At 35.8% G+C, this 27627-nt stretch overlaps 1 protein-coding gene across 5 annotated transcripts in view; it reads left to right on the top strand.

Annotated features, from left to right (window-relative positions):
• Mtmr10 (myotubularin related protein 10) overlaps positions 1–27204 on the top strand; it is a 51938-nt gene extending 24734 nt beyond the window's left edge. For all 5 annotated transcript variants that reach the window (XM_005320060.5, XM_078051297.1, XM_040275935.2 and 2 more), the window contains 10 exons: positions 2810–2984; positions 4848–4935; positions 5018–5106; positions 7787–7917; positions 9019–9088; positions 9673–9743; positions 15136–15305; positions 16046–16216; positions 22754–22936; positions 24040–27204. In XM_005320060.5, the coding sequence (XP_005320117.2) occupies positions 2810–2984; positions 4848–4935; positions 5018–5106; positions 7787–7917; positions 9019–9088; positions 9673–9743; positions 15136–15305; positions 16046–16216; positions 22754–22936; positions 24040–24636 (1745 nt within the window). In that variant the 3' untranslated portion in view covers positions 24637–27204. The remainder of the gene's footprint in view (positions 1–2809; positions 2985–4847; positions 4936–5017; positions 5107–7786; positions 7918–9018; positions 9089–9672; positions 9744–15135; positions 15306–16045; positions 16217–22753; positions 22937–24039) is intronic.
• Positions 27205–27627: the final 423 nt, after the last annotated feature.

Here is a 27627-nt window from a genome sequence, read left to right as displayed (position 1 = left end):
CCTTAGCTAGTGGCATACTACCAAACTGTTCACAAATTCACATACCTGTTCCAAAATCTTTAGTGTGTTTGTTATGCTTCCTTTTTGATGGTATAGTTATCCCATTGTGTGTCTAGGACCTGTGGTACAATGTTGAATAGCAGTAATGCTAGCAGGCATTGTTTTTGTCTTTGGTTTTAATGATAATGCTATTTTCAAGGTATTTTTGATAAATACCCTTTATCAAGTCTAGAAAATTTTCATTTAAAATTTTAAATTTTCATTTAAAATTTTCATTTCATTTGATGAAGGCTATTTTTTTTTAAATCACAAATGTGTCAAACTCTGTCAAATGGTTACTGAATGAATCGATTTTCCCCCTTTAGTCATATGATAAATTGCTTAGGTTTTCTAATGTTGAATAGCTTTCTGTGTTTTCGTGCTCTGGAACACTGTATAGCTTCAGAATTACCTGAAAAGTCCATGCAGACTTTGTGTTCTGGAGAGCTGACAACTCCCAAGTCACCCAGCACATTTCTAGTTGTTGTATTACCCAGAGAAAATGCTGAGATAGTGTGAATGTGATGATAGGCTTATTAACACATTGATTCTTAACACACTGACAAAATCAGAATCAACTGAGTTAATTCCAGTGCCATAAGAACGATAAAGTGCAGAATTCCTAATCTGACAAATAAAACCTTGCATGGTCAGCCAAGTGGAGTAGCATACACTGTAGTCCTAGCTACTTGAGAGGCTGAAGCAGGAGGATAGTAAGTTCAAAGCCAGCCTCAGCAAGTTAGCAAGGCTCTAAACAACTTAGAGAAACCCTGCCTCAATAAAAAAAGGCTGGGAGTGTGTCTCAGTTTTTAAGCGCCCGTGGGTTCAATCCCTGTTAACAAAACAAAACAAGTGTTCCCTCCTGCACTGTCTAGCCAAATATGTTTTTAAGCACTTGAAATGTGGTTAGTCCAACTGAAGGACTGGCTTTTTAAAATTATTATTTCATTTTCATTTCAATTTCAATTTAAATGGACACATGTGGCTCGCTAGTGGTTACACTTTGAGGCAACACAGATCTGGAGTCTAGGCCTTATCTAATCTTCTATACTGCCTTCCACCACCTCTTGCATCCCTTACGTTCTAGCTGAATTTAATTACTTGATGTTTTACAATTGTACTGTGCTGTTTAAATGTTCTTAAATGTTCTCTGCCCAGCATGCCTCCTTACCAGCCACCTGGCGACTTATGGTTCATTCCTGAGGACTCCATTTAAGTGTGGTCAAGTCATGAAGCCTTTCTTGGCCCAGCTTTCCTCAGAAGTGTTGGGGCTTCCTCTTCTGTATCCTCACTGTACTTAGACATCCAGTGTACTGTGATTATTACACTTAACTCCCTACTGTCTTTTTAGTACTTTCAAAGTAGAAAGCACTTATCTTTATCTTTATATTTATCTTTCTGCTCTCAGGCTTTAGTACATTATAGGTTCTCAGAAAATACCTGACTTATACCAGGAGTTAATAAATAATCAGTAGGAATGGGCAAGGCATGTTCGTGGGAGAGTTTTTTGTGTGTCTACAGGGAAGTATGGGACTTGGGAATAATGGTAAATAAACCATTATATAAGGCTCTTTGAATTCAAGAGAAGCCATTTAGGTTTGCTTGATTCCATCAGAAAATGAGCATGATTGAAAGTTCTGGGCAAGAGGCTAAGCATCTTTTCAGGGCATTATGTCTTGTGTTAAGCCACTGGTGGATTCAAGTAGAGAATATCCAGTCAGGGGTGTCAGCCTGGCAACTTGACACAGTTGGCAGCCTGTGGCATCAAGACACTGGGCCATGAAGAATTGTAGCATATGTCACCCCAGAGCAGATCTGCCTTAATATTGAGGCAGCTTCTTTTTATCTAGCCACTTTGCAGGTGCTCCCAGCTGTGACTGTGTTCTTTTCTTAGGGAAGGCATCTTGCTAATTCAAGCCTGCCCGCCCCTCACATACACACCAGCTGAAATCTCCATATGGGACCAGCACTCTAGTGCAGTATAAACAACTTTGTGAGCTTTTCAAAGGCAAATGGAGTAAATGCAGGATACTAAGAATTTTCTAATGGTAGATAGATGAGAAGTTGGTATTAGAAAAAGGAAAGATTAGGAGGGCTTGAGAACAGAAATAATGGTTCATTTTTTCAGGCAAAATATGTGGAGAAAACAAGCAAATATCTTGGGCTTACCCCATGATTTGGGTTAAGGAAAAAATGGGCAGGCAGCGGGTCGTCAGGAATAGTTTTCCTAGAATGATAATGATGGAAGACAATTGAAATATAAAGATAAAATATATGGAGAGGAAATATGGTCAAGCAGGCATTCTTCACCATGTCAGAAGGTGGTCAGTAAAAGGAAGGAAATTAAACTAGTTTCAGAAACAAGCTGACCTGTTTGTGTTTGAAGACAGAGGAGATAGAGCCAGTAGAAATAAAATCAAAGACATTTAAGGAGTGAGGAAAGAGTTGGATAAGGATGAGACTAGTTAATTTTAAATGGAAAAGGTTAGACTGTTCTTGGAATATTGAAAGATAAAGCAGGGATGAGGTACCACATCAGAGCATGGATGTGGCAGGAGGCACAGAAAGAGCAGAGCAAATGTGGCCAAAATGTAACTGTTAAAATTAATAATATTGGGGTTGGGGGTTGTGGCTCAGCAGTAGAACACTCAACTAGCATGGGTTTAGTCCTCAGCACCACATAAAAATAAATAAAACAAAGGTTTCCTGTCCAATTACAACTAAAAAATAAATTATTTTTTAAAAATTAATAATATTGCTTTTCCTGCAGCTAACAAAATTAATGGAATACCCTCAGGATGTGGAGGAGGAGGAGGGAATGGAGCTAGTGGCCAGAGAACTCCACTATTTGAAACTTACTCAGATTGGGACAGAGAGATCAAGAGGACTGGTGCTTCTGGGTGGAGAGTTTGTTCTATTAATGAGGGTTACATGATATCTACTTGGTAAGTCCAATTTTAACAATATTATATATAACTCGAAGTGACTTTTCTGAGAGGAATAATAAAATTCTGCCTTTGATAATTTTCAGGTTATGGTTAAAAGAATATTTTTAATTAATGTTTTAACAGATATATTATTTTAAAGACAAAGGCTTTTTTACATTTCATAGTACCAATATCCTTTGAAAGAAGTTGACATTTACTCCTTATTGTCAAGAATAATTTGATCAGTGCTTGTTTGTATTTTATTTTGTAATTATCTTTTAAAGTTGGTTTGTTCACATCAAAGTCCAAAGAAGTTTATGCTGAATTTGCTTCATCTATTTCTTAGCCTTTTTAATGTAAATGGTCTTCTCCTACCTCCTTTATACTTAGCACTTATTTCCAAACAAAGCCAGGTCATTTGTTCTGTGGAATTTTCCATTCTAGATATTGCTTGTTTTTTCCTTATGATATCCTCTACCTCTTGTATTTCCTCTAAAACATTAGCTCTAGAGGTGCAATTGGATCCAGGTTTAGTATTTTTGGCAAGAATGTTTCATTAGGTGGTGCTCTGTGCCTCCTGGTATATTAAGTCCAGTCTCCAGCTAGTCATTTGATGTGTCTGTGTGTTTCTGTCTCTCTCAGGTTGTCTCACTTTGTCTTTCTTTTTCTGTGTCTGCCTGTGTACTCTCCACCCCCATACATTTATAGTGCTCACTGACCAGTAGGCTGTAGAGCTGTCAGCCTGCTTCATCCAGTGCAGATTTACCTTTTTTATAACAGGGTTTTAGCTGCAAAAATAGTTTTCACTAAGAGTGAGGATGATTACCTAATCCATCATTTTATTAAGGATTAATATTAGTCATATTCTAATTCTGTCATCTTTTGGTTTTCTATCAAACTTTTTTTTCCCCAACAGCTCTATAATACCCTAAATACAGTTCATACAAGAAAAGCAGTGTACATCTTTACTTTTTCTCCTTTACTTATAGCTTTTTAGAATAGTGAGCTAGTTCACTAGAATCCTTCATAAGTGACCAGGAATTTTTTTTTAATTTGTCTAATATCATTTAGTACTGGTGAAAGTTTTGGAATGTTTTAAGATCATTGATATCCTCAGTGGTTCATGCACATAATTACCTTAACATGTGCTACCCTGTTATTACTGGTTGATCCAGTACTGGGAACTTTGGGAACTTTTAAGTGTACAGATCTGGGGAATGTATGTTGGGGCATGTAGCTGTTGTCTTCCACTTCCTCTTGAATTTGACCTGTGTGGCCATTCTGTCCTGGTATACATGTAAGAAGCATATTATAGGGCCTAAATAACCTGCCTCTGTCCATCTTCCAGGCAGAATGAAGAAAAAAAGGAGGGTTTTTGTTGTTGTTGTTGTTTTTGAGGTTGCAGTGAGCACACCCACTAGTAATTGTTGTTTGGTCTGTATCCTAGAATCTGACAGTGCTTTAAAGGGATGAATAGGATAGATGATGAAAATAAGAGAACAGTAGCTAAAATTTCTTGGTAGATTTATGGGGTTTGTTTTGTTCACCTGGCATTTTCTTACCCATAGCCTTTCAAGAGAGTGCATGTTTGATTAGTAGTCTAGCGTGTGTTTGATTAGTCTTCTGGAAAATATTTCATTTTAAAGAATTTTTCTCATGCTGTAAATTTTAAATTTGTGAGAATTGACTACTTCACAAATTACAGACTGAGAAGTGCAGGATCGTCAGTGCCCCTCACCAACATGGCTATTAAGTGGAATACACATTTAGTAGGGATAAATTTGTTTAATTATAGATGAGTTCTCCACAGTCCATTGTTCTGTCTTGAGTACAGGACTCATGTATGATCTCTCTCTCTCTTTTTTTTTTTTTCCTCTCCAGCCTTCCAGAATACTTTGTAGTGCCAAGTTCTTTAGCAGACCAAGATCTGAAAATCTTTTCCCATTCTTTTGTTGGAAGAAGGATGCCAGTAAGTGCTTTCTGTTGGATGTGATTGATGCTGATATCCATTGTTTCTACCCAGTGAAGTACAGATTCTGTCTCTCTTGTAGCTCTGGTGTTGGAGCCACTCAAATGGCAGTGCTCTTGTGCGAATGGCCCTTATCAAAGATGTGTTGCAGCAGAGGAAAATTGACCAGAGGTAATTGACAGTTGATCTTTGATATTTTAGGAAGTTTTACTTGTCATAAATAGGTGTAGTAAGTCTCTTACTAATTGCAAATAGTTGGCATGGTCTTATTAGTTACCATCATATATTCTATATAAGAATTGCCATTTTGTAAAAAATATGAATATATTAAAATTAAAAGTTATAGTCAATATAATTTAATTCTTTGGTTTATAAAACACCTTTGTACCTTATTTCATTGGCATTTTGCAATAATATTGCCTTTAACAACTTTCAGAGTACTTGATTTCCAGTTGACACAGTTCAGAATAAATCAAACTTTCCTTATGGTGCAGTGTGTTTTCTTTAGGTCTGTGATGTCATGATACCTAAGACAGTGGTTTTGAAACTTTTGGAAATATTTTAAAACAAGTTTGACAGCGTCTGCTAGTGAGCAGTAACCTCTGTATTACTGAAGTAGAAGGCATTTCTCAGATATCCTCATTGCAGTGGGCACACTCTTAATAATTCTCACTCTATAATGCCCTTACATTCTCAACTGCTGCTGCTTTCCAATGTCCCGCTGCCCCTTTCCTGGCCACCACTCTGTGTCCTCTGCAGGCCCATCCTTTTCCTTCTCTAGACATCATATAAAGTCTAAGGCCACTTCCTCCTCATACTCTAAGTTCTCTTCCTAATGAAGATCACTCAGTTTGTGGCTTTAATGATCACCATATTTATATCTCCAGTCTAATTTGACATCTTTCATATGGAGATCTCTAAGGCCCTTTAAACTCATTATGTCCAAAAACCAGACTCAACAATATGGCCATCATGCCTCCCCCAGCCTGCTCTCAGAAACCAAGGGATTAGCTTTAATGTCTTCCTCTTTCCTTTCCTTCCCCATCTCCAGTCCCTCATCAGATTTTGTCACTTCACTTTTCAGAATTCTTATAAGCCCATGTGCTTCTACTGTAGCTTTGCCCTATCCTTATGCCTTATCTATGATTTCTTCCTTCTGGGTCCCCTCTCCTCCAGGGCCCTAGCTACCTGGATGTATCCTAGTCTTTTTGCTTTCCTGGCATTTTCCATTGCTCTTTCTTCTTCCTGTGCCACCTTCTTTATGCTTTTCTGTGAGTATACTTCACTCCATCCACTTGGTACTTGCTCCTTCTTTCTCAGTTCAGATTCTCCTCCTTAACATAAACCTTCTCCAATCCCACAAAACCAAAAACTGTGTTCTCTAATATGCGGATGCTAATTCATAATTAGGCAGCGGGGTGCGGGGGGCACACTAGGGGAGAATAGCATTATCTTATATTAGGTAGAGGAAAGTGATGGTAGGGGAAGGGAGGGAAGGGGAAGGGGATGTGGGGATAGGAAAAATAGTAGAATGAAACAGACATTTATACTGTATGTATATATGTAACTACATGACCAATATGATTCTGTAACATACACTCAGAAAATGAGAAATTATATTCCATCTATGTATATCAAAGTGCATAAATGCATTCTACTGTCATGTGTAACTAATTAAAACAAATTTAAAAATTTTTTTAAAAAGATAAACCTTCTCCATGTCCAAAATGAGATCAGGACTCAGTTCTGCATGTTCTAGAGCCCTTGAACTTTTTTTCATCACACTTGATTCTGTCATACTACGTGTTGTGTATTACAGTTTGATTCCTGATCTTTTCTCACTAGACTGTAGACCCTATGGTGAATGTGTCTGTGTTATGTACCATTATATAGTTATCCCAATATTTATTAAATTTCTTGTTGAGTAAATGAGGAAAAAATGAACAGATCTTAGAAAACAGACTTATAGAACATCCAAATGTCACAGTTTGTTTTTGGAACAGCCTGATCTTAGGGTTTTTTCAACAGTCAAAAGTTGAAAGTCACATTTACCAAAGCAAGTAGCTGTCAAGTTATCTTGAAATGACCCTTCAGTTTTCTAAAAAAGTACAACCATTCACATTAATCCTTATTTTAATTTATCTTAATCATGTTAGATGGATTTTACTTTTATCTTTATCCTATTAGAATTCACTGACCCTTCGGTTATATATACTTCAAGTTTTATTTTCACTAACACATACTACTTAAATGCTCAGTTAGGAATTTTGCCATTGAAAGAAAGATTGCAGCACTACTGGATGAGAGTTAATTAGAAAATCTTATAAGCAGTGACCATTTTAATTATTTAATTTCTTAGACTAAGTATTATTTTAGTACTCTGGGTTTTTTAGCAATCCTATTCTTTATAAATAGTACAGATTCTCTTTGTTGTCCAATCATCTGCACATTTTTTCCTTCAGAAGAAAGGTTTCTGTAACAGATACACTTGTTTTCCTCCACAGGGCCTTTGCACTATCCTTCTGCCTACAATACTTTCCCCTAGAGTTTTGTGTCACTCATCATGAGAGTTCAGCTTCAGTATCGTTTTCACAGAGGAACCTTTTGCTGACTGTATAACATAGTCTGTAGTTACTTGATTGCATCTTCCAGAGCATTAACCATAGCCTGTTATTTTTCCATTATTTACCTTATCACCAACCAGAATGTTATCTCCATGAGGGTAGAGACCTAGCCCATCTTGTTTATATCTCTATTTCCAGCTATTAGGATAATGCTTTGATTTAAAGTACTCAATAAATACAAGTTGAAGAAATTACTGATTATTAACTAAAGAATTTGTCTTTATTAGGATTTGTAATGCAATAACTAAAAGTCATCCACAAAGAAGTGATGTTTACAAATCAGATTTGGATAAGATCTTGCCTAATATTCAAGAAATACAGGCGGCATTTGTAAAACTTAAGCAACTATGTGTTAATGGTAATTTCCTTTTTATTTTGTCTATAGATGTAATATAATGACTAGAGGAATGAAGAATTATATGAGAACTGTCAGGAGAGGTGATGTTTCTTAAAAACATAGAAATAGATATATTTAAGAAGACTATATTTTTTTCAATTTACATTTTATTGTATGAGACTGCCAACCCCCAGAAAATGAAGTTTTACACTGCTTTCTATTTTGGAGAAAAAAAATGAACCTGTTAAATCTCCTCCAAATCATGAAAGTTATAATAGAATATCTTTACAAAAGCATTTGCTAAGTAGAGTACTGTATTACCTTACAGATTTTAATGCATATAGTTACATACATTTTGAGATGGTGACTTAATATGGGTCTCCATTAAAGCCATGTTGTAAGTATGGCCTCAGAGTTCTTATCTCTGAGCAAACTCTTAAGTGGTTAGAGGGTGCCCTGTGGAAGTCACATTAAGGTATATTTAGCAAAAACAGTTTCTCCTTGAGAGAGCCCCTGTATTACTTGAGAATCAGGAGAGGTGGTCTTGTAGTAGGTCTGGAATGTGTGTGGGCACTGTCCTCCAAGGAGAGCTTTTCAGGGGCAAGGTATTTTAAAAACACAGTACCTTGAATGATTATCCACACCCTGGGTGGGGCAGTAAAGGTGCCCTCTCATGCCTATACTGGTCAGCCCCCAGGTCCATGTACAGAGAAAGACAGCAGGGGAGGACAGAACTCTGCAGTAAGGAAGCTGTGAGGTGGGGCCTGGACAGCTATTTGCACAGTTCTGGAGTACCTAAGTAGAGGTGGGAGCTGACCAGGAAGACTGGGAATCACAAACTCTCAGGAGAGAGTCAGACTCATATTTCCCTGAAAGAGCCAAAGAGTAAAAGATAGGGATTCAGGGAATGCTTTGTTTTGCTTTTTAATAGAATTGTCTTACATGTTTACTAAAGTAAAAATGCATGATATTTTCTTAAAGCCAACTTTTAGTATTAGAAACTATGCTGTTTTATCTCTTAACTCTGATTAACAATCATGTAAAAATAACTTTTAAAAGCCTAAAAATGTGTTTGTGTGTATGTGTATACACACTTACATATACCTGCCATATGTATTACAGAGCCTTTCGAAGAAACTGAAGAGAAATGGCTGTCTTCACTAGAAAATACTCGGTGGTTAGAATATGTCAGGTTTGCCAACTTCTTCCTCCTTTTTTATTTTAACATTTTATTTTGAAATAATTGTAGACTCACAGAAGGTGCAAAAGTGGTAGAGAGAACTATGCATTTTTCACCTGCATCCCCCAGTAGTAACATGTTAAATAACTGAAATATAGAATGAAAACTATGAAATCAACATTGATTTCACCAGTTTATGAATGTTCTGTGTGGGGGGGGGTGTGCATGCACATGTACTTCTGTGCAATCTTGTCACATGTATAGATTCACAGAACTACTACTATAGTCAAGGTACAGAACTATTCCATCACCACAGGGCTTCTTTGTGCTGCCCCTGTTACAGTTGGGTCTCTACTTCCTTCTCATGAATGTTATATAAATAATCCCTTCCTTTTTATAAAGGGTTAATGATTTTCCCAATACAAAAATCATAATATATACTCTGAAGAATCATATATATACCAAAGAAATTCATAAACATTGAGAATATAAATGTATACAATGAAAGTTGAGTTTTACTTGATTTCATGCACTTTTAAAATGTATTTGTGGTGGAATGTTGATATTTAACAGTATTTTTCCCTTTCTCTTTTCAGGGCTTTTCTTAAACATTCAGCAGAACTTGTGTACATGCTAGAAAGCAAACATCTCTCTATAATACTACAAGGTAATTTAAATAATTCTTGAAACACCATGCCAGTCAGCTTTGGTGATTGATAGTTCATCGTCAAGTAAATTACATCACTTTTAGCTATCTTTTTTTTAAATGTGATTTTTAAAGTTTTTTTCTTTTTAGTTATACATGACCGTAGAATGTGTTTTGATACATCACACATACATGGAGTATAATTTCCCATTCTTGTGGTTGTATGTGATGTGTCATATATTCATATATGAACATAGGAAATTTATGTCTAATACATTCTACTGTCTTTCCCATTCCCATTGCCCCTCCCCCCCACTACCCCCTGTCCAATCCAGTGAACCTGCACTCCTCCCTCCCCACTGCCTATTGTGAGTTAGCATCAGCATATCACAGAGAACATTCAGCTTTTGGTGTTTTAAGGGATTGGTTATTTCACTTAGCATGATAGCTTACAGTTTCATCCATTTACTGGAAAGTGCCATAATTTTATTATTCTTTAAGCCTGAGTAATATTACATTGTGTGTATGTACCACATTTTCTTTATCCATTCATTTATTTAAGGGAACCTAGATTGATTCAATAGTTTACCTATTGTGTGTTGAGCTGCCTTGAACATTGATGTGTCCACGTCCCTATAATATGCTGATTTTAAGTCCTTTGGATATAAACCAAGGAGTGGGATAGCTGGGTCAAATGATGGTTCCATTCCAAGTTTTCTTTTTCTTTTTTTTAATTGATTTTTTTAAGAAAATAAATGACAGTGGAATGCATTACAATTCTTATTACATGTATACAGTACAATTTTTCATATCTCTGGTTGTATATAAAGTATGTTGACACCAATTTGTGTCTTCATACATGTACTTTGGATAATGATGTCCATCACATTCTACCATCCTTGCTAATCCCCTGCCACCTCCCTTTTCCTCCCACCCCTCTGCCCTATCTAGAATTCATCTATTCCTCCCATGCTCCCCCTCCCTACCCCAATATGAATCTGCCTCCTTATATCAGACAAAACATTCGGCATTTATTTTTTTGGGATTGACTAACTTCACTTAGCATTATCTTCTCCAACACCATCCATTTACCTGCAAATGCCATGATTTTATTCTCTTTTATTGCTGAGTAAAATTCCATAGTGTATATATGCCACATTTTTTTTTTTATCCGTTCATCCACTGAAGGGCATCTAGGTTGGCTCCACAGTTTAGCTATTGTGAATTGTGCTTCTATAAACATTGATGTGGCTCTGTCCCTGTAGTATGCTGTTTTTAAGTCTTTTGAGTATAAACCGAGGAGAGGGATAGTTGGGTCAAATGGTGGTTCCATTCCCAGCTTTCCAAGGAATCTCCATACTGCTTTCCATATTGGCTGCACCAATTTGCAGTCCCACCAGCAATGTATCAGTGTACCTTTTCCCCACATCCTCGCCAATGCTTATTGTTGTTTATCTTCATAATAGCTGCCATTTTGACTGGAGTGAGATGATATCTTAGAGTAGTTTTGATTTTCATTTCTCTGATTGCTAGAAATGATGAATATTTTTTCATATATTTGTTGATTGATTGTGTATCCTCTTCAGAGAAGTATCTGTTCAGGTCCTTGGCCCATTTGTTGATTGGGTTATTTGGTTTTTTTGTTTTGTTTTTGTTTTTGTTTTTTTGATGCTTAGCTTTTTGAGTTCTTTATATACCCCAGAGATTAGTACTGTATCTGATGTGTGAGGGGTAAAAATTTGCTCCCGGGATGTAGGCTCTCTGTTTACCTCACAGATTGTTTCTTTTGCTGAAAAGAAACTTTTTAGTTTGATTCCATCCCATTTATTGATTCTTGGTTTTAATTCTTGCTACCTTGGCTCTTGGATAGGCAGAATTAATATTATCAAAATGACCATACTACCAAAAGCATTATACAGATTTAATGCAATTCCAATCAACATCCCAATAGCATTCCTCATAGAAATAGAAAAAGCAATCATGAAATTCATCTGGAAAAATAAAAGACGCAGAATAGCTTACACAGTCCTTAGCAGGAAGAGTGAAGCAAGTGGCATCACCATACAAGACCTTAAACTATATTACAGAGCAATAGTAACAAAAACAGCATGGTATTGGCACCAAAACATACTGGTAGACCAATGGTACAGAGTAGAGGAGACAGAAACAAACCAACATAATTACAATTATCTTATGTTAGACAAAGGTGCCAAAAACATGCAGTGGAGAAAAGATAGCATCTTCAACAAATAGTGCTGGGAAAACTGGAAATCCATATGCAACAAAATGAAATTAAACCCCTATCTCTCACCATGCACAAAACTCAAAGTGGATCAAGGACCTAGGAATTAGACCAGAGACTCTGTGTCTAATAGAAGAAAAAGTAGACCCTAGTCTTCATCATGTGGGTTTAGGCTCCAACTTCCTTAATAAGACTCCCATTCCAAGTTTTCACTATACTGCTTCCCATAGTTGTTGCACCAATTTTTAGTCCCACCAGCAGTGTACGAAATTTCTCCCACATCCCTGCCAACATTTATTGTAATTATATTTTTGATAATTGCCATTCTGACTAGAGTGAGATGAAAACTTACTGTAATTTTAATTTGCATTTTTTTAATTGCTAGAGATGTTTAATATTTTTTCATAATATTTGTTAACTATTTGTAATTTCTCTTCTGTGAAGTGTCTGTTCAGTTTCTTTGCCCATTTATTGATTGGGTTATTTGTTTGTTTGTTTTGTTGGTATTAAGTTTTTTGAGTTCTTTATATATCCTGGAGATTAATGCTCTATCTGAGGTGCAGGTGGCAAAGATTTTCTCCCATTCTATAGGTTCTCTCCATGTTCTTGATTGTTTACTTTTTTTGTAAGAAGCTTTTTACTTTGATACAATCCCATTTATTGATTCTTGATTTTACTTCTTGTGCTTTTGGGGTCTTGTTGAGGAATTCAGTTTCTAAACTGACATGATGGAGATTTGGGCCTAGATTTTCTTCTAGTAGGAATGGGGTCTCCAGTCTAAAACCTAGGTCCTTGATCACTTAGAGTTGAGTTTCGTACAGGGTGAGAGTCGTCTCATTTCTTTCTATTACATATGGATTTTCAGTTTTCCCAGGATCATTTGCTGAAGAGGCTGTCTTTTCTTTCAATGTATGTTTATGGTGCCTTTGTCTCTGTCTTCTATTCTGTACCATTGGTCTTCATGTCTGTTTTGGTGTCAATATCATGCCATTTTTGTGATGCCTCCTGCATCACTCTTGCTGAAGATTGCTTTGGCTATTCAGGACCTCCTATTTTTCCAAATGAATTTCATGATGCCTTTTCTATATCTATGAAGAACATATCAAAACCTTAATAGGAATTGCCTTAAATCTGTTGTATAGTGCTTTTGGTAGTATTGTGATTTTGACAATATTTTCTCCTACTCTATGACTTTCAAATATTTTCCTAATATCTTTTGAAGCACTAATTTTAAAATTTGGTGAAGTACTTTTTATCCATTTTTTTTCCTTCTTGGATCATGTTTTTGATGTCATATCTAATAAATATTTTTCTAATGCAAGTCATGAATATTTTTTCTCTACGTTTCCTCTTATATAGAATTTTTATAGTTTTAGCTCTTACATTTAGCTATATGGTCCATTTTGAATGAATTTTTGCATGTGTTCTGAGGGAAGAGTATAAATTCATTTCTTTTACATATGGGGATATTAAAATATCCAGCACCATTTGTTGAAAAATGTCCTATCTCTATTAAATTGCCTTCATACATTTATCAAAAATCATTGACTATAAATACTAAGGTTTATTTTTGGACTCTATTTTATTCTATTGATCTTTGTCATTTCTTTTGCCAGTACCAGTACCACACTGAGTACTGTATACTTGTATAGTAAATTTTGAAATTGAGACGTGAGTATTCCAACTTTGCTTTTGAAATTGTTTTGGCTTGGTTTTTTTGTTTTGTTTTATTTTGTTTTTTTTTTGTATTTCTATATAACTTTCAGACTCAGAAAAAAACAAAAAAATTCTCTTGGGATGTTGATATAGGAATGTGTTGAACCTATAGATCAGTTTAGTAAGAATGCCATCATATTGAATCTGCCAATCTGTGAGGTAAATGTCTGTGTTTATTTAGGTCTTCTTTCATTTTATCAGCAATATTTTATTGATTTTATTATACAAGTCTTTTGTTTATTAAATTTCAAGTATTTTTAATGGCTGTGATTATCGTTTTCTTAACTTCCTTTTCAGATTTATTGTGTATTCAGATTGTTACTGTGTATAGAATTTTTGTGATCTTACTGAATTCATATATTAGTTCTAGTATTACTTTGCAGCTTCCTTAGGATTTTTTTATATATTGAATCTTGTTGGCAAATACAGTTTTTATATCCTTCATGATTTGTGTGCCTTTTATTTCTTTTTCTTGCCTAATTGCTCTGGCTAGAACCTCCAGTACAAAGTACTATAGAAGTATCAAAAGCAGACATCCTTATCTTATTCCCAGTCATAGGGGAAAGCATCAGGGGTTTTACTATTGAGACTGCTATTGTAGGGTTTTGATCAGATTGAAGAAATTCCCTCTATTCCTAGTTTGCTAAGAGTTTTTATCAGGAATGAATGTAGAATCATGTCAGATGCTTTTCCTGCATCTAATGAAATGATCATATTGTTGCCCTTTATTCATAGGATATATTAATTTGATTGGCAGATGTTAAACAAGCCTTCCATTCTTGGGATAAGTCCTTGGATTTCTGGAGTAATTTATTAACATTTTGTTGGTAATTTTTACATCTGTAATTATAAAGGATTTTGGTTGATAGTTTTCTCATTTCTTTGACTGGCTTTAATATCAGGGTAATCTAGTCTCACTGAAAATGAGACAGGAAGGAAATATTTGTTACCTTTTCCAATAATAGTGAACAGTCCCTCTTCCCCATTTACCTCTGAATCATTACCATGTGGAGTTGTAGTAGGAAGATTACATTATACTTAATATCTTTGACAGTAGTAGAATGGATTATACTTAATATCTTTGACAGTAGTAGAATGGATCTATGAGGATTTTTTTATAGTAAACCCTTGAAATGTAAGGACGTTGAGGGATTAGCTGTTATTATTTGGCAAATATTCATATATAAAAAAATTTATATATGAATTGTTCTGTGTTTCCTCCTATATAGAATTTTTATAGTTTTAGCTCTTACATTTAGCTCTATGGTCCATTTTAAAACACTAATTTATCTAAAAGTCTACAATGTTTTATACTTGCTAGAATCCAGTATAATTTCCCTACATAGATTATTTTGAAGATAACCTTTGCCTAGAATACTGAATTATCTAGTTTATCTCTACTTCCCTTCACCATTTCTGTTTGTTGTAATCATTTTCTTTCCATTTTATTGACAGAGGAAGAGGGAAGAGACTTAAGCTGTCTTATAGCTTCTCTTGTGCAAGTGATGCTGGATCCATATTTTAGGACAATTACTGGATTTCAGAGTCTGATACAGAAGGAATGGGTCATGGCAGGATTTCAGTTCCTAGACAGATGCAACCATTTGAAGAGATCAGAAAAAGAGGTAACAAATGTCTAATAAGAGTTTATAATAACTATGTAAGTAAATGAAAATCACTTTTGGAAGGTCACATTTCCTTAAAATGAGGTGCATGAGTTAAGAACTTGAGTTTTTTGGGGGAGGGCATCCTTGTAACATCTGTGGGGTAGTGGCTGCCTTGAACCCATAATTAGGCTGTGGAAGGCCCTACAGTATCTTATGGGCCAGACAGGGAGGTCAGTTTTTACAGGGTGTTTCAGAGAGGACTATTTAACCTGTGGGAACACAGGTATAAGAGATGTTGGCAGTGGCTGCCCTGGGCCGCATACCATGTGGCCTAGAGCCTGATACCAAACTGTTTTCTGAAATTTGGGGAAGTTTTCTGAATGCTGAGCCCAGAAGGTGAAATAAAAAATTAGTTACAGAATTTGGTAGAGTGTTCTATGTTCTAAAGAACTGTTTCCAAGACATGCTTAAACACATATTTTGCTCTTCCCCATTCATGCAGTGGCAACCTGCTCATCTGTTTGCTTTTCCACTTTAGCTTATACTTAACAGGCAAATAAAGGTTATGATGTTTATCATGATCAAACACATTTCTTAGGTTTGACATAGATACGTTTGTTCTGTTCACACTGTCTTGACTGAACGTAGGAGCCAAATGTTTTAGACTTAGCTGTTTTCTTATTAATCCCTTAATAACAGAAATAATTTGGAAATTAATGTGAACATCATTAAATAATCTCATTGTCTGTATTTGCCAGTCTCCTTTATTTTTGCTCTTCTTGGATGCAACATGGCAACTGTTAGAACAATACCCGGCAGCCTTTGAGTTTTCTGAGACTTACTTAGCAGTGCTTTGTGACAGTACCCGGATTTCACTGTTTGGCACCTTCCTGTTCAACTCTCCTCACCAACGGGTGAAGCAAAGCACAGTAAGTGACATGGTGGCTGAAGCTATGTGTTTTTTTGTCTTTTTGTTACTTACAACTTTGAAATGTAATTGAACTATAATTAACAGCATATTTTTAAAATATTACTCTTTCAAGCTGAAATTTTTGAATGCATTAAAGACAAAACCCTAGAAAGTTATTTTTAATTGCTTTTTTAAAATTGCTTTTGAAAATTATTTTTTATAAATGAACATTTTGTGTTTTCTCTAATTCATAATAAACGAATTTAAGAATATGATTACTTTGGGGCTGGGGATGTGGCTCAAGCGGTAGCACGCTCGCCTGGCATGCGTGCGGCCCAGGTTCAATCCTCAGCACGACAAACAAACAAATGTCTGCCGAAAACTAAAAAAAAAAAATAAATATTAAAAAATTCTCTCTCTCTTTAAAAAAAAAGAATATGATTACTTTCTTAAAAATTTCATGTGTTCCTTTTAGTTATATATGACAATAGGATTCATTTTGACATAATTATAAAAGCATGGATTATTATTTGTTCTAATTCAGTCCCCAGTACCCCATCATTTCCCCCACTCTGCATCCTCTTCCCTCTACCCAACTGATCTTTCTGCTCTTTACTTTGTTTGTTTGTTTGTTTAAATTAGTGTCTGATGGGTGTATATGATGGTGAGATTCACTGTGGTACATTCATATATGTACATAGAATGTTAGGTTAGATTCATTCTACTCTCCCTATCTCATTCCTCCTCTCTTCTCTTCATTCCCCTTTGTCTACTCCACTAATCTTTTTTTTTTTTAATCCCTCTACTCTTATTTTGGATTAGTTTCTACATATCAGAGAAAATATTTGACATTTGACTTTTGGGGACTGGAGTATTTCACTTAGCATGATAGTCTCCAGTTCCATTCATTTACTGATAAATGCTATAAACTCATTTTTCTTTATGGCAGAGAAAGACTCCATTGTGTATATATTCCACATTTTCTTTATCCATTCAACTGTAGAAGGGCATCTAGGTTGGTGCCTTTGCTTAGCTATTGTGAATTGTGCCATTATAAACATTGATGAGTCTGTGTCACAGTAGTATGTTGATTTTACATCTTTTGGATATATACTGAGGAGTGGGATAGCTGGGTCATACGGTACTTCATTCCTAGTTTTTTAAGGAATCTCCATAATGCTTTCCAGAGTGACTGCACTAATTTGCAATCCTACCAACAAGGTATGAGTGTACCCTTTTTTCTACATCCTCAAATCTCAGTGTACATTGTTTTAATTTTTATTTTCCCTAATTGGCGGAGATATTGAACATTTTTCATATATTTGTTGAATATTTGTATTTTGGTGTTTTCAGAAATGTCTATTTAGTTCCTTTGCCCACTTATTTGATTGGGTTATTTATTTTTTTGTTGTTAAGTTTTTGAGTTCTTTATATATCCTCAATGAAATTGATCTGTTTAAGCTTTCTATATTCTCATAGTTCAGTTTTGGTTGGTTATGTCTCTAGGACTTTGTTAGTATCTTCAAGATTCTTTAGCTTATTGGAGTATAAATTTTTAAAATAGTTTCTGATGATACTCTGGATCACAGAAGTGTCTATGATGATATTTCATTTTACATTTTAGATTTTGATAAGTTGAGTTTTTCCCCACTTTCTTTTGTTAGTTTGGCTAAAGGTTTATCAATTTTGTTTATCCTTTCAAAAATCCAACTCTGTTTTGTTGATATTTTGTATTTCTTAAATCTCAATTTCATTGATTTTGGCTCTGATTTTAATTATTTTCTGTCTGCTACTGATTTTGGTGTTGGTTTGTTCTTTTTCAAGGCCCTTGAGATGTAGTGTTAGATTAGTTACTTGGGTATCTTTCTATTTTTTTAATGTGTGAGCTTGGTGCTATCAGCTTTCCTTTTAGGACTGCTCTCATATTGTTCCTGAGCTTTTGATATGTTGTATCACTATTCTCATTTATTTCTAAGAATTTTTTAAATTTTTCTCCTAATTTTTTCTGGTATCCATTCATCATTCAAAATTGTATTATTTTAATCTCCAGGTGTTAGAGTGCTTTCTATTTTTTTATCATATTGTTGATTTCTAATTTCATTCCATTGTGATCTGATAGAATCCCACATATTATCTATTTTGTATTTGCTAAAATTTGGTTTGTGTCCTAAAATATGGTCTATTTTAGAAAATGTTCCATGTCCTGATGAGAAGAAAGTAAATTCAGTCATTAATGGATGAAGTATTCTATAGATGTCGGTTGGGTCCATATTATTATGTTTTTAGTTCTGTAGAATCTTCACTTAGTTTATGTTTAAGTGATCTATCCACTAATGAGAGAGGTATATTAAAGTCACTCAGTATTATTATACTGTGGTCCATTTGATTCTTAATATTGAGTTTGTTTGATTGCATAGACGTTCTATTGTTTGGGACATAAATATTTATGATCATTATATTTTATTGATGTATGATTATCTTAAGCAGTATAAAGTGATCTTCTTTGTCTCTTCTGATCAATCTTGGCTTAAAGTCCACTTTATCTGATATGGGAATAGCTAGCTCTGTTTGTTTATGAATCCCACATAAATGGTATGTTTTTTCCCCATCCTTTCACCTCCAGTCTGTGGATGTATTTTCTTATGAGGTGAATCTTTTGCATGGTGTTGGGTCCTTTTTTTTAACCCAGTTTGCCAGCCTGTTTCTTTTGATTGAAGAGTTTAGACTGTTTACATTACTGTTATTGAGACAAGATTTTTATTTCCTGCCATTTGGATTTATTTCTAATGTTTAAAAATTGAACTTGAGTCTCCTTTAATAGATCATTATTCTAGTTTAACTCCTCCCTATCCTTTTTTAAAAATTTTTCATTTCTTCTTCATGAAACATTTGGTATGTTTTGTAGTGCAGACTTTCTAGTTATGAATTTTTTAGCTTCTATCTGTCTAATTTTTATTTCATATTCAATTATGAAGCTTCATTATGCTGATAATTTACCCAAGCTTCATTATGCTTTAGTTATTGGCAGACACAACATCTTTGTTTGTATGTGGTGCTGAGAATCGAACCCGGGCTGCACACATGCCAGGCGAGCGCGCTACCGCTTGAGCCACATCCCCAGCCCTGATTCTTTCATTTTAAGGATTTCTGTTTGGTTCTTTTTCAGAATCTCTATCTCTTTATTGATGTGATCTTTCACTTGCTGTATTTTCTCTGATTTTACTCCTTACATCTTCTTCTACTTCATAAAACATTTTCACTATGAGCTTTCCAAATTCTTTCTCTGACATCTCCTCCACTGTGGTATCAATGAAGTCAATTGTTGAAGCATTATGGGCTGTTTGGGATGGTTTGTTTCCTTCCTTTTTTCATATTGTTTGTATGTCTACCCATCTATTGATTTAGTTTTCACTTTTTAAACAAAGGACTACTTTGTGAGCTACTTTCTCTTAAAAGCCCTCTCAATTCTGCTTTTCCTGTGCTGCCTTCTTACTGTGTTTTGAGGAGTTCAGGATTCACTGCCTAACTCACTTCCATCGTTTTCCAGTCCACTGATCAAGAATGTAAATTACTTTAACCACCTTATGTGTTGTGCTTTGGGATTTATATTTTCACATTTGGGTTGGTTAATAAAAATGGTGTTGTCTGAAGACATTATTTCAGTGAATAAAAGGTGTGCCCTGTAAGATCATTTCTCTTTGAGAGTCAAGGAGCAGGAGGTTTGGAGATGAAGTATAGAGGCCGGATATGGTGGCACATACCTGTAATCCCAGTTACTTGGAAGTCTGAAGCAGGAGGATTGTAAGTTTAAGGCCAGCTTGGGTAAATTATCAAGGCCTGAAAAATAATTTAGAGAGGCCCTGTCTTGATAAAAATGAAATGACTGGGGATATAGCTCAGTGGCAAAGTGTCCCTGAGTTAAATCCCGAGTTCTAAAGAAAAGAAATGAAGTGTAGGTACAGCAGTAGATTGAAACTCTGGGCATTCCCTTAACCATGTGTTCTCAGAGTCTCTTCTGTCACGTGGCATTTTACTTTTAGGTATGGTTATAACTATATGATAATAGTTTATTGACCTACAGTCAGAATCAGTATTAAGGAGAATCTCGTGCCAAACTAGAAATTTTCTCCTCTTGATGTGTGTAGAAACCTTCTGAACACAGTTGTATCTACCTTCCTGTGAGCCAACAAGTCTCACCCATAAATAGTGCAGTGACCAGGGAGAGAAATCAAAGGGCGGCCCATATAAGCATGAGGGAAACTATATGAGAAGGGGATTTTCATCACAGTGACCCCTGGGGTCTTCAGCCTCAGTATTAAGGTCCTGGTCTAGAAAAATTCTAAGCCTCCAGTTCGCTCAGGATTAAACCTGTGAGCCCGGTTCATCATCTGTAACGTAGATCCATCGATCTAATAGTCATGTTTTGGGCCTCATTGTACAAGATGAAAATGTTTTGTAAATTGTGAAATATTTTGTAAATTATTCTGGAGAGAGAGGAGTTTTTCTGGATTGTATGTATGAAAGACAAAATGGAGTATTAGTACTCACAGTAGGGAGAATTTCATTAATGAGGAGCATCCCAAAGAAAGGGACTGAATGTGGGGTTTGATTATAGAGGCAGAAAATGGGTTCTGTGAGGGAGAGTGGAGGCTGGTCTCATCTCAGGCATGGAAGCCAGTTCTTAGAACACAGAAGGTAAGGAGGTAAGGCTGGCCCAGCATTGCCATTCTTGGGGAGCTCAGGGCTCAGAGAAACTCAGTCCTCTCTGTGTTTTAGATTGAATACCTTGGGAAGGAAATTTATATAAACCTGCTTTCTTAAAAGGATTGAACCTTTCCAAAAACTGAACTGAGAACCAGTGATGAAGAGAGCTATGTAAAGTTGGTAAAGCTTACTTATTCCTAAGATAATGTTCTTCCAGTTCCTTGCTTTCATTTATTACACACTGTCATCATTTTTGTGCCTTTCTGACTGAGAGCTCATCCTTTCCTGGGCTCTGCTTGCCCCTTGGCTCTCTCCACCTTTTCCTTTGCTGCCCTGTGCACACAGCTGTTCACCCATGCACACAGACACACAGTGGGAGCTTGGGAAAGGGACAAGGGACCAGGATGCCTACCACCATATTTGACTAAAATGTCCAATGAGAGGACATTGGCTTTGGGGTCCTGATGACATGGCATTGCTTTGGGTGGACTCCTGAGTGAAGAACTTGGGCCCAGAGATACTGTTGCTTATCCCATCTACTTGACTAGATTCTGGATATGTCAAGATTTACTGACAAATAGATCTTTATTAGAAATAAAAGGTAGAGTTTTTATAGTATTGCATCTGCTTTCTGTTTCATGTCCTAGTGCTTTATTTATTTATTTATTTATTTAATTTGGCTATTTCAGAAGTTGTTTCTCAGACACATACTATCAGGAATCCTTCCTGGGAACTAACATAACTGCTGTAGTCTTCCCCTTCTACACGTTTGCCATAAGCCAATGGTAGTTCCTGTTTTTTCCATTCTGAGGCCACCTTGGACATTAGTGGTCAGGAGCTGTTTGTGGAAAATCTGATTTTCCTTGGAGATACATATTTTCAGTTTTCATATTTTAAAAAAAATGATTGTTTTTTATATACTTTGCTAAGGAATTTGAGGCTTCTGTTTTACTTGATTTCAACAATTTAAAGAAGATGGGTTGTTTTTATCCATCCATATATAGGACAAAATTTCAAATAACTTAAAAAAACCTTTTAGGTACATTTGCTTAATGAATTTTTAATTATTTGAAATAAAAATATTTTCTAAAGCTTCTTAAAAATGCACTGCCATTTCATAGGTAACCATTTTTTGATGATTCTAAGCCATCATTGCAGTAAAGAATATGCCTAGCTGTGACACAGCCACAGTCTCCTAATTGCTGTACTTTTAAAAATATTTATTCTTTGCATTTTTACTAATTTATTAAAAAAAACTTATTTTTGTTTTGTAGCAAATTTGGAAAATATTGAAATATATAGAACAGAAAATAAAAATCAATCTTTCCTACAAACTCAGTATTAGGTATTATTTCCTCCAGGGAACTGTTATGCATAAACTTGAGGTAGCCTGCGTTAGTTAAGATGAGGGTCCTTTCTCCACACTGTTAAAGGTGAATGCTTAGTTTGAGTTTTCTGGAGGCTGCCATCCAGAGGAGCCCTATGCCCTCTTCCACAGTGAGGGCCTGGATGTCACCCCATGGCCTTAGGTTGCCTCCATTTATTGTGGTGAAAACCAGATCACCAGGCTTCATCATTCCAAAGTGGGGGCTTTGGCACATTCTAAGACTTTTTATGGTATCTTCTCTTATTAACATCCTTATTGTCTTCCTGGTTTGAAGGCTGGGAGCTCGATGAAGAGTCTGCTGCATTTGCTTACAGGGCAACAAGTACTGTTCTGGGGGTTTTGGATGCTCTAGTTCAGAACCTTTCACTTGCGTAATGATGAGGGCTCATCAAAAGAAAGGAGCTGAAATGAGAAAATCTTTAGCTGTGCATCCTTTCACACATGTTCAAATGTTTTACTTTGCAGGAATTCGCTATAAGCAAAAATATCCAATTGGGTGATGAAAAGGGCTTAAAATTCCCCTCAGTTTGGGACTGGTCTCTTCAGTTCACAGCAAAGGATCGGACGCTTTTCCACAACCCCTTCTACATTGGAAAGAGCACGCCTTGCATACAGAATGGCTCAATGAAGTCTTTTAAGCGAACGAAGGTTGGTTGTTGGGTTTTTTTTTGTTGGTTTTGTTTTGTTGTTGGTTCCAATAGGGCACCACCAATAAAAACCTCATGTTGGCTCACACATAACCAAAACATCTTTTTCAGAACACAGGTATTAAAAGTAGTCATTCCATTGATCTTTCTTCTAATTTTTATCTCCCCAAAGACAGTAGAATAAACTGACCTCACATTCCTACATACATATACCACAGTGAATCTCACCAACATGTACATCCATAAGACACGAATGAAAAAAAAAAAACTAAAATAGCAGAAAGATCAGTAGAATAAAGGGAAGGGAACAAGGGGTAGGAGGAAGGGATGGGAAGGAGAAGTGCTGGGGACTGAATTAGAACAAATTATATTGCATGTTTTTATAATTATGTCAAAATAAATTCTATTGACGTGTAGCTAAAAAGAATCAATTAAAAAAGGGAAAAAGAAGTTGCTATTTAGAGGTACATTAATGAGAGCCATAGTCAAAGATGAGTACTTATTTCTAGAAAACTTGAAAGAATATAGCAAATGTGATAAACTGCAGATCTCACTAAAAGAAAATAAACAATTCTTTAAAAAAAAACAGTAAAGTCACTTCCCAAGCAACACTGTTAATGCAGGGTTTTGAGGGATCATTTCCTTTTTTACTAATGTAACCATATTTGACTTTTCTTCTTGGTGTGTGAGGCTCACAAAGCCTAATCAGCAACTGAGAGTTGGCAGATCATACTCTGTGCCTAGAACCCTGGTTTCTGAAACACATCTAGTCTGCCCATTCTTTCTAGAATTAGCAAAGCCTAGTTGTTTTTTTTTTTTTCCTAACTCAGAAGCCATAAATGTGCACTCAAGGATTACTCACTCACCTTCTACCCCTATTCAGGTGTTAGAGCCTTAAGGAGAGTTAACCCCTAAAAACTGTTATTCCAGGGAAGGAGAATTGGAATAAGCATTAAGCATAAGGGAAGGGATGAAAATGTTCTCTGCAGCTGAAATTCCATCCAAGTTCCATAAATACTGAGTTTATGTTTGCCATTGTACCTTTGGTCTTTCTTAAAAAGGGACGCTCCAGGAAAATAATGCTAAGATCTCTCTTCTCTGTAGAAAAGCTACAGCTCCACACTAAGAGGAATGCCATCTTCCATAAAGAATGGAATCATCAGTGACCAAGAATTACTGCCCAGGAGAAATTCATTAATATTAAAACTAAAGCCAGACCCACTTCAGCACACCGACAGCCAGAACAGTGATATGGAGCAGTATTTTAGAGAATGGTTTTCTAAACCAGCTGACCTGCACGGGGTTATACTGCCGCATCTCTCTGGAACACACATAAAACTGTGGAAACTATGCTACTTCCGCTGGATCCCCGAGGCTCAGATCAACCTTGGGGGCTCCATCACCGCCTTTCACAAGCTCTCCCTTCTGGCTGATGAAGTTGATGTGCTCAGTAGGATGCTGCGGCAGCAGCGGAGTGGCCCGTTAGAAGCCTGCTATGCAGAGCTGGACCACAGCAGGATGTATTTCAGAGCCAGCGGCCCTCATGATACCTCTGGGACACCAGAGTTTCTCTCCTCTTCCTTTCCGTTTTCTCCTGTAGGAAATCTGTGCAGACGAAGTATTTCAGGAACGCCATTAAGCAAATTTTTAAGTGGGGCCAAAATATGGTTATCTACTGAGACACTTGCAAATGAAGACTAAAATGTAGTATTTTCTGAACATTTGAAGGGAAGCTCTATAAATTTTTCCCTCTGAATCAAAATTGTTAACCTAGGCATTTAAAACTGATAATTTTATATATAAGAATAATAGATGAAATTTGCACTAATATTTTAAAAATATGTTGAATCACTCTCCCTTTATAGTGGCTTTAAGAGAAATGTAATTTTTGTTTTTTATGTTCTCTAGCATTAGAGTTCTGGCTTATTTTAGGTGATGTGCAGATAACGTTCTCCATTCTTTTAACTATGATCAAACCAATCAGGTTTTCTCTACTATTTTATTTTGTCTGCATTCATTCTTTGTATCCCCTACTAAAGCTTACTAGATACTTGGTTGGATTACCAACCTAAAGAAGTAGACATCAGGAAAGTTAAGAAATTAGTATTTAGTATACTTCCAGGAATCTCTAGGAAAACCCCCAAAAGACTTCAGTAGGTATTCCTGTATTTTTTCTGGTCACTTTCTGTTTCTCAAATTGAGCTCAATTCATTCATTATTTTGAGACCAAATTTATTATTTTAGATCACTTTGTTTGGGTACTTAGATTACTGTGTTTTGAAATCATGAACTTGCTTTTAAATCCACAGGACTAACTTTAAAACAGTGTGTACTGTAACTTTCAAGTATTCACCGTAGATAATAAAAGAAGTGCCTTTGACATTAAGATATGAATAACACAGGAAATCTAATTTCACTTTTTAAAATTAGGAGGTTAAAATACTGAAAATAGTTTTTTCATACTAAGCTTCATAACAGTTGCCAGGAGTTCCCAAAGTAAATTTCTGTCCCTTTGAAAATCACTGAGGACACAGCAGCCTGAGTTCTAATCCTGAGAAGTTTGTCAGGCCATCCAGCCCTAGCTCTGGCAGACTGGTTCCTAGACAGTAGAGTGCTATCTGCATAGACCCCAAGGCCTGCTTGGAGGCATCCCTGGCTTCCCTGTCAGCATTCCCAGCCTGGTGAAGTGTTGCTGGCAGCACACACCATGGAAATAACTAGTGAAGTCACAAGTCAGGGCACCTGCACAGAAGTGCTTCTCCTAAAGTTCTTAATGCTTACAAATAAAGAACAGGAGAAATGAAAGTGTACTTCTCTCAAAATACTGCTGTTCTAATACAAAGAACTCCCTCACATGCTTTCCTGACTTTTGACAGCAATATTAAGAGGAGACCAATAAATTTAAAAAGGTATATTCCTGATCTGAAATTCCCGTTTTCAAACTACAAGAACCTAGCCAAGGTCCAAGCTTAAGCTCCTTAAAATGGTGCTACTGGTAGTGGCATTTAGTGCCATTCCCCCCCAACAAATCCCCATCTGCTTAAAAGATACATGTATTCAAATCTGACTATGTTAAAGTTCCTTAAACTGCCATCTTAAGAATTTTGAAAAATTATAGTAAAGTATCTAGTTAGCTTATTTCCTTTCCCCAAACAAGTTTTTTTCAGGATAGTTTTACCTATTTGTGTATTAAACAGCTATTTCTACTTTAATTGTATGCCTTTTAAAAATTGTTTTTTCTTAAAAGTGTCTTAGGAAATTTATCATTTTGTGGATAAATGCAATGTTTTTAAAGCCAACTTGTTGCGTAGAAAACAGGAGCTATTTTCAGTATGTACAAATAACATTATTGTCACTAAAGATTTTATAATCCTTGATTAGAAACCAGCCCCAACCCCTTTAAGACACCATAGTATTTTCTGCTATTGAAATTTTAATAATTCCCCCTTCTTCACTAAGCTGCTTTTTTATTATTATAAATTGTTCTAAATTTATTTTTTGAATTGAACACCTATTTCTGTATAATTTTCTTTCCTCACACATTTATTTCAACTCCTTTAGATTTTTTTTTTGTGTGTGAATTTATAAGTTTAAAAAAGATTAGGTACTATTAATACTGTTTTAAAATAGAAAAATGCATATTTTTGTATGATAATCAAATGTAGTAAAATATGGGGTTTGTCTTATTTTTACTGAATAGTTGTTATTATCATGATTATTGTGTCACAGTTCATTGTGCATAATATGAAAAACAACTATTAACAGCCTTAAGTCTGGGCCATTATAAAGCTGCTTGGCATCTCTACGAACAAAAATGACACTGTGGTGACAGAAATGGTAAGTATGGCTGCGTGCAATGTACCAAAGAGAGCTCAACACCCGTAGTCCCCGTGGCCCTGTGGAGCCTGTGGTGATGGAATCCAGGCAAAGGCCAGATGGCATTGGACTTCCTAGTGTTGGACTTGAAGATGTACAGTGTCTCACTGTTGTTTTATGATGGGAACCAATTTTAAAACCAAAATTGTCTGACTAACTTTATTTAAGGAAAGGATATTAATTTGTACTAACATGGTGAAAACTGTTCAACACAACTTTCAACAAAATCTTCTTGCTGTGGCAGTAACCTCAAGTAGTTAAAACTTGACTTAGAAAACAAAACCTTTGTGCCTAAAACTGATGACTTGAGTTAAAGTAGGACGAGTAGGAAAGATCTTGTTCAGCAGAATGAATGTGAAGGAAATCTTGATGCTGAATAAAATTTCCATGAAATTATTTGTCATAATTATTAATATGAAATATGCCAGAGCACAGTGACTGAAGATGTGTAAATACCTCTCTTACCTATACATACTGCCTCATTCACACAGGGTTTTGCTTGCCCTCTAAAATGGAGTCATGATCAGTAACAATTTTTACATTTTAGAAATGGCTGTATTTAGGCCATGTGGGTAATAATAGACCAAGCCCTAACTGGTCCTTCCATATAATAAACACAAAAACTGGGAGTTAAGTTTCTCCCAGAAGTTCCCAGTCTATGGGAGACCAAGGACTCCTCTAGCCCACATCCTGGGCCTAGCATTTATTTAAATCACCTTTCTACCTGCTTGAGACCCAACAATGGTGATGAGCAGCCTTGTTTCAACATAGAGGATGAGGAGGTAAAACTGCCTTGAAAAATACTGCTCATGCTAT

Source organism: Ictidomys tridecemlineatus, chromosome 5, assembly GCF_052094955.1.
Source record: "Ictidomys tridecemlineatus isolate mIctTri1 chromosome 5, mIctTri1.hap1, whole genome shotgun sequence".
In the NCBI taxonomy this organism is placed as follows: Eukaryota; Metazoa; Chordata; class Mammalia; order Rodentia; family Sciuridae; genus Ictidomys; species Ictidomys tridecemlineatus.
The sequence above is the reverse complement of the archived record's forward strand: the minus strand, read 5'-3'. Positions and strand labels throughout refer to the sequence as shown.